The following is a 12984-nucleotide window of genomic DNA, read 5'->3' as shown; positions in this document are numbered from 1 at the left end:
TGCTGCTGTTGAGGGAAGGGTACAGGCGAGTGAGGTGCTCTTTAGTGTTTACCGTGTAGGTGTAGCATGACTTCCTACTAACAAGATGCTTACCTATGCCAGTACAAAAGTGAAAGGATGCAGTTGCCATGGCTACCTCGCGCGCATGTGTGTGTGTGTGTGTCCCAGCCCGTGATTGGCTGAGGGGGCGAGTGGGCGGGGAGCTCAGCCAGGGGAAGGAGTCGCTCTTCATCCCTCCATCTTCTTCATCTGCCTGCGCGGACACAAAGTGTCTGCATCTTCAGCTCACCATCGTCCCCTCCGAGGAAGACAAGACAACCCCCCCCTCCTCCCCTTGACCCTCTCCCCGCCGAGTCGCCATGGCAACGGTCATCTGCACTCGCTTCACGGAGGAGTACCAACTGTACGAGGAGCTGGGCAAGTAAGTGGTATTGATGTTAGCAACTGTTACTTTTCTTTCCACGAATCCATTTTTCAATGTGATCAACTTTGCATGTGCTTGTGTGTCCTAAGCATACTATTACAAAAGACATGTATTTATGTTAATATTTATGTTAGATAGGTTGCGGATGGAAAGAGCAAGAGATAAAATGATGAGTGGAACACCTCTCTGACCTCAGCCCACTCACCACCCTCACACACACACACACAGGTCTCTTACATAACATGTGTGGGTGTATTCTGGAAAAGGAGATATATATTTTTCATGAAACTTCCTGCAGAGAAATGTCGGGCATCATCCTCGTCATTCCGGCGACGTTTCTCACAGGAGCCCGAGATTGGCTGATGATGACGTAAAGATGGAGATGTGAACACTTGAAGACGCGAATGAAGTTGTGTGTGTCTTTTTTTTTCCAGGGGCGCTTTCTCTGTGGTGCGTCGCTGTGTCAAAGTACTGTCGGGTCAGGAGTACGCCGCCAAGATCATCAACACCAAGAAACTCTCCGCTCGAGGTGAGACATGCCGGCCAGTAGAGTGGGATAGTCCGCTACATGTGGGGCGGTTTAGCTCGGTTGGTAGAGTGGCCGTGCCAGCAACTTGAGGGTTGCAGGTTCGATTCCTGCTTCCGCCATCCTAGTCACTGCCGTTGTGTCCTTGGGCAAGACACTTTACCCACCTGCTCCCAGTGCCACCCATACTGGTTTGAATGTAACTTAGATATTGGGTTTCACTATGTAAAATGCTTTGAGTCACTAGAGAAAAAGCGCTATATAAATATGATTCACTTCATTTCACATCTGCGGCGAGTTCAGGTGCCTGCCAGTAGAGAGGGACAGTCTCAACTACTGTGGTGAGTTTAGGTGCCCACCACTACAAAGGAATAGTCAAACATCTGTGGTGACTTCAGGTGCCTATCACTACAGTGGGATAGTGATAGATAGGCCATCATCTGTGGTGAGTTCAGGTGCCTGCCAGTAGAGTGGGACAGTCTCAACTACTGTGGTGAGTTCAGGTGCCTAACACTGCAATGAGACAGTCCAACTACCGTGGTGAGTTCAGGTGCCCACATCTACAAAGGAATAGTCAAACATCTGTGGTGACTTCAGGTGCCTATCACTACAGTGGGATAGTGATAGATAGACCATCATCTGTGGTGAGTTCAGGTGCCTATCACTACAAAGGGATAGTCCAACATCTGTGGTGAGTTTAGGTGCCCACCACTACAAAGGAATGGTCAAACATCTGTGGTTAGTTCAGGTGCCTATCACTACAGTGGGATAGTGATAGATAGGCCATCATCTGTGGTGAGTTCAGGTGCCTGCCAGTAGAGTGGGACAGTCTCAACTACTGTGGTGAGTTCAGGTGCCTAACACTGCAATGAGACAGTCCAACTACCGTGGTGAGTTCAGGTGCCCACCACTACAAAGGAATAGTCAAACATCTGTGGTGACTTCAGGTGCCTATCACTACACTGGGCTAGTGATAGATAGGCCATCATCTGTGGTGAGTTCAGGTGCCTGCCAGTAGAGTGGGACAGTCTCAACTACTGTGGTGAGTTCAGGTGCCTAACACTGCAATGAGACAGTCCAACTACCGTGGTGAGTTCAGGTGCCCACATCTACAAAGGAATAGTCAAACATCTGTGGTGACTTCAGGTGCCTATCACTACAGTGGGATCGTGATAGATAGACCATCATCTGTGGTGAGTTCAGGTGCCTATCACTACAAAGGGATAGTCCAACATCTGTGGTGAGTTTAGGTGCCCACCACTACAAAGGAATGGTCAAACATCTGTGGTTAGTTCAGGTGCCTATCACTACAGTGGGATAGTGATAGATAGGCCATCATCTGTGGTGAGTTCAGGTGCCTGCCAGTAGAGTGGGACAGTCTCAACTACTGTGGTGAGTTCAGGTGCCTAACACTGCAATGAGACAGTCCAACTACCGTGGTGAGTTCAGGTGCCCACCACTACAAAGGAATAGTCAAACATCTGTGGTGACTTCAGGTGCCTATCACTACAGTGGGATAGTGATAGATAGACCATCATCTGTGGTGAGTTCAGGTGCCTGCCAGTAGAGTGGGACAGTCTCAACTACTGTGGTGAGTTCAGGTGCCTGCCATTACCGTGGGATAATTTAACATTGGTGGTGAGTTCAGATGCTTAACACTACATTAGGATAGTGATAGATAGGCCAACATCTGAGGTGAGTTCAGGTGCTTATCACTACATTGAAATAGTTCAACTTATGTGGGAAGTTCAAGTGTCTGTCATTACAGTGGGATAATTCAACATCAGTGGTGAGTTCAGGTGCTTAACACTATATTAAGATAGTGATAGATAGGCCATCATCTGTGGTGAGTTCAGGGGCCTATCACTACAATGGGATAGTACAACATCTGTGGTGAGTTCAGGTGCCTATCACTACAGTGGGATAGTTCAACTTATGTGGGGAGTTCAAGTGTCTGTCATTACAGTGGAATAAATCAACATCAGTGGTGAGTTCAGGTGCCCATCACTATAATGATATAGTCTGACATCTGGGATGAGTTCAGGTGCTTATCACTACAATGGGAAAGTCCAACATTTGTGGTGAGTTCAGGTGCCTATCACTACAATACGACATTCCAACTACTATGGTGAGTTCAGGTGCCTATCACTACATTGGGATAGTTAAACTTATGTGGTGAGTTCAAGTGTATGTCATTACAGTGGGATAATTCAACATCAGTGGTGAGTTCAGGTGCTTAACACTATATTGGGATAGTGATAGACAGGCCATCATCTGTGGTGAGTTCAGGTGTCTATCACTAGCATGAGATAGTTTAACATCTGGGGAGAGTTTAACATCTGGGGAGAGTTCAGGTGCTTATCACTACAATGGGATAGTCCAACATCTGTGGTGAGTTCAGATGTCTATCACTATCATGAGATAGTTTAACATCTGGGGAGAGTTCAGGTGCTTATCACTACAATGGGATAGTCCAACATCTGTGGTGAGTTCAGGTGCCTATCATTACAGTGGGATAGTTCATCTTATGTGGGGAGTTCAAGTGTCTGTCATTACAGTGGGATAATTCAACATCAGTGGTGAGTTCAGGTGCCCATCACTACAATGAAATAGTCCAACATCTGTGGTGGGTTCAGGTTCCTATCACTACAGTGGGATAGTTCAACTTATGTGGGGAGTTCAAGTGTCTGTCATTACAGTGGGATAATTCAACAACAGTGGTGAGTTCAGTCGCTTAACAATACATTGGGATGGTGATAGATAGGCCATCATCTGTGGTGAGTTCAGGTGCCTATCACTACAATGGGATAATCAAACATCTGGGGTGAGTTCAGGTGATTATCACTACAGTGGGATAGTCCAACATATTTGGTGAGTTCAGGTGCCGGCTACTACAGTGGGATAGTTCAACTTATGTGGGGAGTTCAAGTGTCTGTCATTACAGTGGGATAATTCAACATCAGTGGTGAGTTCAGGTGCTTAACACTACATTGTGATAGTGATAGATAGGCCATCATCTGTGGTGAGTTCAGGTGCCTATCACTACAATGGGATAATCAAACATCTGGGGTGAGTTCATGTGCTTATCGCTACAATGAGACAGTCAAACTACTGTAGTGAGTTAAGGTCCCTATCGCTACAATGGGATAGACCAACATTTGTGGTGTGTTCAGGTGCCTATCTCTACACTGGAATAGTTAAACTTATGTGGTGAATTCTAGTGTCTGTCACATTACAGTGGGATAATTCAACATCAGTGGTGAGTTCAGGTGCTTAACAATACATTGGGACAGTGATAGATAGGCCATCATCTGTGGTGAGTTCAGGTGCCTGCCTGTAGAGTGGGACAGTCCAACTACTGTGGTGAGTTCAGGTGCAGATCACTACAGTGGGATAGTCCAACAGCTGCGGTTAGTTCAGGTGCCTGCCATTACAGTGGGATTATTATAGGTAAGAATTGGTGTATTGTTTTCTAAAATGCTGTGTTTTAAAAAGCATAGGCTTTGTCAGGTTCTACTTCTGTGGTGAGTTCAGGTGTCTGTCACTACACTGGGAACAGTTTAACTTTTGTGGTGAGTTCAGGTGTCTGTCACTACACTGGGATAGTTAAAAACTTTTGCGGTGAGTTCAGGTGCCTGCCAGTAAAGTGGGATAGTCAGTGATGGGCAGTAACAAATTACATGTAGCTAAGCTACGTAGCTCAACTACATTTTCCAGTAGCCTGGCGGTAGCTTAGCTACTTATTTATTAACGAGTAGCTTTTCTTGTAGCTTAGCTACTTTTAGACACATGTAGCTAGGTAGCTTATATTAAAGCTACAAAAGAGAGGAAATGGACTGCGAATCCAGGCAAAAAAAATATGGAGAAAAGACTAAACTGGATGAATGAAAACAACCATGCATACGGAAAAAAAATCCACGACAATTGGTTGTTCATATAATGAGTCTCAATTGGCTTAGGTTAGGTCAACACATTACGGACTGGCCAATCAGAGGCAAGATAAGGCGGGTCATCGAAACTATTAAGCAAAATCATAACAGACATGCACTTATGTCACATGGCGACAAGGGAGTCGGAGACAGAGGGACGCTTCAAGCTGACGACTCAAAAAAAAAATGTAAATACTTGAAAATGCAGAGGGATTTTCTCTCGCAGATTATATTTTTACTTTAGTGATGAAGACGACATCCATATTAGCCATATGTAGACAAATGTTTGCGTGTAGAAAACCAAAATCATAACTGTTCTCTACACCAAAAACATCTAACACAAATTTAGTAACACATTAAGGTGATTTGCGTTCATGAAACGTTTACTGCACATAACTATTAACAAATGTTCCTTAACAACACACAAGTAATTTTTTTTGTTTTTCAAGATATAAATGTCAGAGTTAGTTTGTGACAAACCCCACGATGCAGAGAAGGAGGCAGGCATTTTGCTGGTAATCATGTTTTTTTATTTAAAATACTGGAACTAGAACAAACAAAAGGGTACTAACACAAAGCGCGCACGAGGCGGATAACAAATTGAGGGAGCTAGCATGGGAGCTACAAAATAAAGGAGCTATACATGGAGGTTAGCAAAAACAAAAAGGGTTTAGCGTGGAAGCTAGCGGGTAGCGAGCAGGAAAACAGAAGTCGTAACGTGTGGTACAAAACAAACTGGAAGCAGGGAACAAAAAGCTACAAACATCTAACGGATATAGCTTACCGCTACGCTGCAAATACAAGACACGGCACGACACGACAGGAGCGACATCGACAAGACAATAATCCAGCATTGACTGGAAGACAAAGCAGGTACAAATAGGAGCGGGCTGATTGACACCAGGTGTGCCCAGGTGCCAATCAGCCGATGGTCCAACTTCTGTGCTGAGTTCAGGTGCCTGTCACTACAATGAGATGGTCCAACATCTGTGGTGAGTCCTGTTGCCTGTCACTACAATGAGATGGTCCAACATCTGTGGTGAGTTCAGGTGCCTGTCACTACAATGAGATGGTCCAACATCTGTGGTGAGTTCAGGTGCCTGTCACTACAATGAGATGGTCCAACATCTGTGGTGAGTTCGGGTGTCTTACCACTACAGGGGAATATTCACAAATCAATGGTGGGTTCAGGTCCCTGCCACTAGGATGGGATAGTCCAACATTTGTGGTGAGGTCAGGTGTCTAGCACTACAATGCAATAGTCACACATCAGTGGTGAGTTCAGGTGGCTGTCACTACAGTGGGACAGTCCAGCATCTGTGGTGAGTTCAAGTGCTACCACGACAGTTGCACTTCCGTGGTGAGTTTGGGTGTCTGTCACCAGAGTGGGTTAGTCCAACATCTGTGGTGAGTTTGGGTGTCCATCACTATAATGGGATATTCAAACATCAGTGGTGCGTTCAGGTGCCTGCCACTACAATTTAGTTCAACCTCTTTGGTGAGTTCAGGTGCCTGCCAGTAGAGTGGGATAGTCCAACTTCTGTGGTGAGTTCAGGTGCCAGTCACTACAATGAGATGGTCCAACATCTGTGGTGAGTTCAGGTGCCTGTCACTACAATGAGATGGTCCAACATCTGTGGTGAGTTTGGGTGTCTTATCACTACAAGGGAATATTCACAAATCAATGGTGGGTTCAGGTCCCTGCCACTAGGATGGGATAGTCCAACATTTGTGGTGAGGTCAGGTGTCTAGCACTACAATGCAATAGTCACACATCAGTGGTGAGTTCAGGTGGCTGTCACTACAGTGGGACAGTCCGGCATCTGTGGTGAGTTCAAGTGCTACCACGACAGTTGCACTTCCGTGGTGAGTTTGGGTGTCTGTCACCAGAGTGGGTTAGTCCAACATCTGTGGTGAGTTTGGGTGTCCATCACTATAATGGAATATTCAAACATCAGTGGTGCGTTCAGGTCCCTGCCACTACAATTTAGTTCAACCTCTTTGGTGAGTTCAGGTGCCTGCCAGTAGAGTGGGATAGTCCAACTTCTGTGGTGAGTTCAGGTGCCAGTCACTATAATGAGATGGTCCAACTTCTGTGGTGAGTTCAGGTGCCTGTCACTACAATGAGATGGTCCAACATCTGTGGTGAGTTCGGGTGTCTTATCACTACAATGGAATATTCAAAAATCAATGGTGGATTCGGGTCCCTGCCATTAGGATGGGATAGTCCAACATCCATGGTGAGGTCAGGTGTCTAGCACTACAATGCAATAGTTAAACATCAGTGGTGAGTTCAGGTGGCTGTCACTATAGTGGGACAGTCCAGCATCTGTGGTGAGTTCAAGTGCCTACCATGACAATGGGATAGTTGCACTTCCGTGGTGAGTTTAGGTGTCTGTCACCAGAATGGGTTAGTCCAACATCTGTGGTGAGTTTGGGTGTCCATCACTGTAATGGAATATTCAAACATCAGTGGTGAGTTCAGGTTCCTGCCACTACAATTTAGTTCAACCTCTTTGGTGCGTTCAGGTGCCTGCCAGTAGAGTGGGATTTTCCAACTTCTGTGGTGAGTTCAGGTGCCAGTCACTACAATGAGATGGTCCAACATCTGTGGTGAGTTCGGTTGTCTTATCACTACAATGGAATATTCAAAAATCAATGGTGGATTCGGGTCCCTGCCACTAGGATGGGATAGTCCAACATCCATGGTGAGGTCAGGTGTCTAGCACTACAATGCAATAGTTAAACATCAGTGGTGAGTTCAGGTGGCTGTCACTATAGTGGGACAGTACAGCATCTGTGGTGAGTTCAAGTGCCTACCACGACAATGGGATAATTGCACTTCCGTGGTGAGTTTAGGTGTCTGTCACCAGAATGGGTTAGTCCAACATCTGTGGTGAGTTTGGGTGTCCATCACTGTAATGGAATATTCAAACATCAGTGGTGAGTTCAGGTTCCTGCCACTACAATTTAGTTCAACCTCTTTGGTGCGTTCAGGTGCCTGCCAGTAGAGTGGGATTTTCCAACTTCTGTGGTGAGTTCAGGTGCCAGTCACTATAATGAGATGGTCCAACTTCTGTGGTGAGTTCAGGTGCCTGTCACTACAATGAGATGGTCCAACATCTGTGGTGAGTTCGGGTGTCTTATCACTACAATGGAATATTCAAAAATCAATGGTGGGTTCAGGTCCCTGCCATTAGGATGGGATAGTCCAACATCCATGGTGAGGTCAGGTGTCTAGCACTACAATGCAATAGTTAAACATCAGTGGTGAGTTCAGGTGGCTGTCACTATAGTGGGACAGTCCAGCATCTGTGGTGAGTTCAAGTGCCTACCACGACAATGGGATAGTTGCACTTCCGTGGTGAGTTTAGGTGTCTGTCACCAGAATGGGTTAGTCCAACATCTGTGGTGAGTTTGGGTGTCCATCACTGTAATGGAATATTCAAACATCAGTGGTGAGTTCAGGTTCCTGCCACTACAATTTAGTTAAACCTCTTTGGTGAGTTCAGGTGCCTGCCAGTAGAGTGGGATAGTCCAACTTCTGTGGTGAGTTCAGGTGCCAGTCACTATAATGAGATGGTCCAACTTCTGTGGTGAGTTCAGGTGCCTGTCACTACAATGAGATGGTCCAACATCTGTGGTGAGTTCGGGTGTCTATCACTACAATGGAATATTCAAACATCAGTGGGGAGTTCAGGTCCCTGCCACTAGGATTGGATAGTCTAACATCTGCAGTGAATTCAGGTTTCTAGCACTACAATGGAATAATCAAACATCTGTGGTGAGTTCAGGTGACTGTCACTACAGTGGGATAGTCTAGCATTTGCGGTGAGTTTAAGTGCCTACCATGACAATGGTATAGTTGCACTTCCGTGGTGAGTTTAGGCGTCTGTCACCAGAATGGGTTAGTCCAACATCTGTGGTGAGTTTGGGTGTCCATCACCATAATGGAATATTCAAACATATGTGGTGAGTTCAGGTGCCTGCCAGTAGAGTGGGATAGTCCAACTTCTGTGGTGAGTTCAGGTGCCAGTCACTACAATGAGATGGTCCAACATCTTTGGTGAGTTCGGGTGTCTATCACTACAATGGAATATTCAAACATCAGTGGTGAGTTCAGGTCCATCTCACTAGAAATGAATAGTCTAACATCAGTGGTGAGTTCAGGTGGCTGACACTACAGTAGGATAGTCCAACATCTGTGATGAGTTCATGTGCCTACCACTACAATGAGATAGTTGCGCTTTCGTGGTGAGTTTAGGTGTCTGTTACCAGAGTGGGTTAGTCCAACATTTGTGGTGAGTTTGGGTGTCTAATACTACTGTGTGATAGTCCATCCTCTGTGGTGAGTTCAGGTGCCTGTCCCTACAATGGAATAGTCCAACATTTGTAGTGAGTTTGGGTGTCTTATCATTACAATTGGATAGTCCAACATCTGTGGTGAGTTCAGGTGTCCATTTATAAAATAAATAGTCAAACATACTGTAAGTGGTGTGTTCAAGTGGCTGTCATTACAGTGAATAGTCCCATGTCTGTGGTGAGTTCAGGAGCCGGCCACTAAACCTGAATAGTCCAGCATCTATGGTGAGTTTGGGTGTCTTATCACTACAATGGGATAGTCCAACATTTGTGGTGAGTTCAGGTGTCCATCACTAAAATTAAATAGTCAAACATAATTGGTGTGTTCAAGTGGCTGTCATTACAGTGAATAGTCCATCCTCTGTGGTGAGTTCAGGTGCCTGTCACTACAATAGAATAGTCCAACATTTGTAGTGAGTTTGGGTGTCTTCTCACTACAATGGGATAGTCCAACATCTGTGATGAGTTCAGGTGACCATCACTAAAATTAAATAGTCAAACATAAGTGGTGTGTTCAGGAGGCTGTCATTACAGTGCGATAGTCCCATTTCTGTGGTGAGTTCAGGTGTCTGTCACTAGAGTGGGTCAGTCTACCTTAGGTGGTGTGTTCGGGTGTCTATTACCACAGTGGGATAGTCCATCTTTTCTGGTAAGTACAAGTGCCTGTCACTACAATGGAATAGTCCAACATTTGTAGTGAGTTTGGGTGTTTTATCAATACAATGGGATTGTCCAACATCTGTGGTGAGTTCAGGTGTCCATTTATAAAATTAAATAGTCAAACATAAGTGATGTGTTTAAGTGGCTGTCATTACAGTCCATCCTCTGTGGTGAGTTCAAGTGTCTGTCACTACACTGGAATAGACCAGCATCTATGGTGAGTTTGGGTGTCTTATCACTACAATGGGATAGTCCAACATCTGTGGTGAGTTCAGGTGTCCATCACTAAAGTTAAATAGTCAAACATAATTGCTGTGTGTTCAGGAGGCTGTCATTACAGTGGGATAGTCCATCCTCTGTGGTGAGTTTAGGTGTCCGTCATTAGAGTGGGTTAGTCCGCCTTAGGTGGTGTGTTCGGGTGTCTATTACTACAGTGGCATAGTCCATTTTCTCTTGTTTTAATTAAAACTAAACAACAACAAACAAAAAGCACGCACGTGGGCGAAATAACAAACTAAAGGGAGCTAGCACTGGAAGCTAGAAAACAAAAAGGAACTTTAACATGGAAGCTAGTGGATAGCAAACAGAAAAACTGGAAATAACTAATGCTAACAGAAACAGCTTACCGCTACGACAACCAGGACATAATGTAGCATGACAGGTAGTAGCTGTAACAAAACGACACGACAGGTAGCATGACAAGAGTGATATGTGGCAACAATAATACAATGATCCAGCAACTGACCCAAGACAAAGCAGGTACAAATAGGAGCAGGCTGATTGGCAACAGGTGTGGCCAGGTACCAATCAGCCGCAGCTGAGGAGGAACACAGCACTCAGGGAACAAGACAGGAAGCTGACAAAATAAGAGCACTAGACAGGATCTAAAGACAGGAGATACTAAACACAGAGGAAACAGACAAATGCAGAGGAAAAAACTAAAACATAGACAAACTGTCAGTGAGTTTGGGTGTCTTCTCACTACAATGGGATAGTCCAACATCTGTGATGAGTTCAGGTGACCATCACTAAAATTAAATAGTCAAACATAAGTGGTGTGTTCAGGAGGCTGTCATTACAGTGCGATAGTCCCATTTCTGTGGTGAGTTCAGGTGTCTGTCACTAGAGTGGGTCAGTCTACCTTAGGTGGTGTGTTCGGGTGTCTATTACCACAGTGGGATAGTCCATCTTTTCTGGTAAGTACAAGTGCCTGTCACTACAATGGAATAGTCCAACATTTGTAGTGAGTTTGGGTGTCTTATCACTACAATGGGATTGTCCAACATCTGTGGTGAGTTCAGGTGTCCATTTATAAAATTAAATAGTCAAACATAAGTGATGTGTTTAAGTGGCTGTCATTACAGTGAATAGTCCATCCTCTGTGGTGAGTTCAAGTGCCTGTCACTACACTGGAATAGACCAGCATCTATGGTGAGTTTGGGTGTCTTATCACTACAATGGGATAGTCCAACATCTGTGGTGAGTTCAGGTGTCCATCACTAAAGTTAAATAGTCAAACATAATTGCTGTGTGTTCAGGAGGCTGTCATTACAGTGGGATAGTCCATCCTCTGTGGTGAGTTTAGGTGTCCGTCATTAGAGTGGGTTAGTCCGCCTTAGGTGGTGTGTTCGGGTGTCTATTACTACAGTGGCATAGTCCATTTTCTCTTGTTTTAATCCAAACTAAACAACAACAAACAAAAAGCACGCACGTGGGCGAAATAACAAACTAAAGGGAGCTAGCACTGGGAGCTAGAAAACAAAAAGGAACTTTAACATGGAAGCTAGTGGATAGCAAACAGAAAAACTGGAAATAACTAATGCTAACAGAAACAGCTTACCGCTACGACAACCAGGACATAATGTAGCATGACAGGTAGTAGCTGTAACAAAACGACACGACAGGTAGCATGACAAGAGTGATAAGTTGCAACAATAATACAATGATCCAGCAACTGACCCAAGACAAAGCAGGTACAAATAGGAGCAGGCTGATTGGCAACAGGTGTGGCCAGGTACCAATCAGCCGCAGCTGAGGAGGAACACAGCACTCAGGGAACAAGACAGGAAGCTGACAAAATAAGAGCACTAGACAGGATCTATAGACAGGAGATACTAAACACAGAGGAAACAGACAAATGCAGAGGAAAAAACTAAAACATAGACAAACGGTCAGTGAGTTTGGGTGTCTTCTCACTACAATGGGATAGTCCAACATCTGTGATGAGTTCAGGTGACCATCACTAAAATTAAATAGTCAAACATAAGTGGTGTGTTCAGGAGGCTGTCATTACAGTGCGATAGTCCCATTTCTGTGGTGAGTTCAGGTGTCTGTCACTAGAGTGGGTCAGTCTACCTTAGGTGGTGTGTTCGGGTGTCTATTACCACAGTGGGATAGTCCATCTTTTCTGGTAAGTACAAGTGCCTGTCACTACAATGGAATAGTCCAACATTTGTAGTGAGTTTGGGTGTTTTATCAATACAATGGGATTGTCCAACATCTGTGGTGAGTTCAGGTGTCCATTTATAAAATTAAATAGTCAAACATAAGTGATGTGTTTAAGTGGCTGTCATTACAGTGAATAGTCCATCCTCTGTGGTGAGTTCAAGTGCCTGTCACTACACTGGAATAGACCAGCATCTATGGTGAGTTTGGGTGTCTTATCACTACAATGGGATAGTCCAACATCTGTGGTGAGTTCAGGTGTCCATCACTAAAGTTAAATAGTCAAACATAATTGCTGTGTGTTCAGGAGGCTGTCATTACAGTGGGATAGTCCATCCTCTGTGGTGAGTTTAGGTGTCCGTCATTAGAGTGGGTTAGTCCGCCTTAGGTGGTGTGTTCGGGTGTCTATTACTACAGTGGCATAGTCCATTTTCTCTTGTTTTAATTCAAACTAAACAACAACAAACAAAAAGCACGCACGTGGGCGAAATAACAAACTAAAGGGAGCTAGCACTGGGAGCTAGAAAACAAAAAGGAACTTTAACATGGAAGCTAGTGGATAGCAAACAGAAAAACTGGAAATAACTAATGCTAACAGAAACAGCTTACCGCTACGACAACCAGGACATAATGTAGCA

At 44.8% G+C, this 12984-nt stretch overlaps 1 protein-coding gene across 1 annotated transcript in view; it reads left to right on the top strand.

The window, feature by feature from the left end:
* Nucleotides 1-206: 206 nt before the first annotated feature.
* The window catches only part of camk2a (calcium/calmodulin-dependent protein kinase II alpha), a 40117-nt gene continuing 27339 nt past the window's right edge, over nt 207-12984 (top strand). Inside the window, exons 1-2 of the mRNA XM_061891515.1 lie at nt 207-421; nt 859-953. Coding sequence (XP_061747499.1) covers nt 360-421; nt 859-953 — 157 coding nt within the window. The 5' untranslated portion in view covers nt 207-359. The remainder of the gene's footprint in view (nt 422-858; nt 954-12984) is intronic.

Source organism: Nerophis ophidion, linkage group LG28 (assembly GCF_033978795.1).
Source record: "Nerophis ophidion isolate RoL-2023_Sa linkage group LG28, RoL_Noph_v1.0, whole genome shotgun sequence".
Classification (NCBI taxonomy): Eukaryota; Metazoa; Chordata; class Actinopteri; order Syngnathiformes; family Syngnathidae; genus Nerophis; species Nerophis ophidion.
This window is presented reverse-complemented; position numbering and strand designations above follow the sequence as displayed.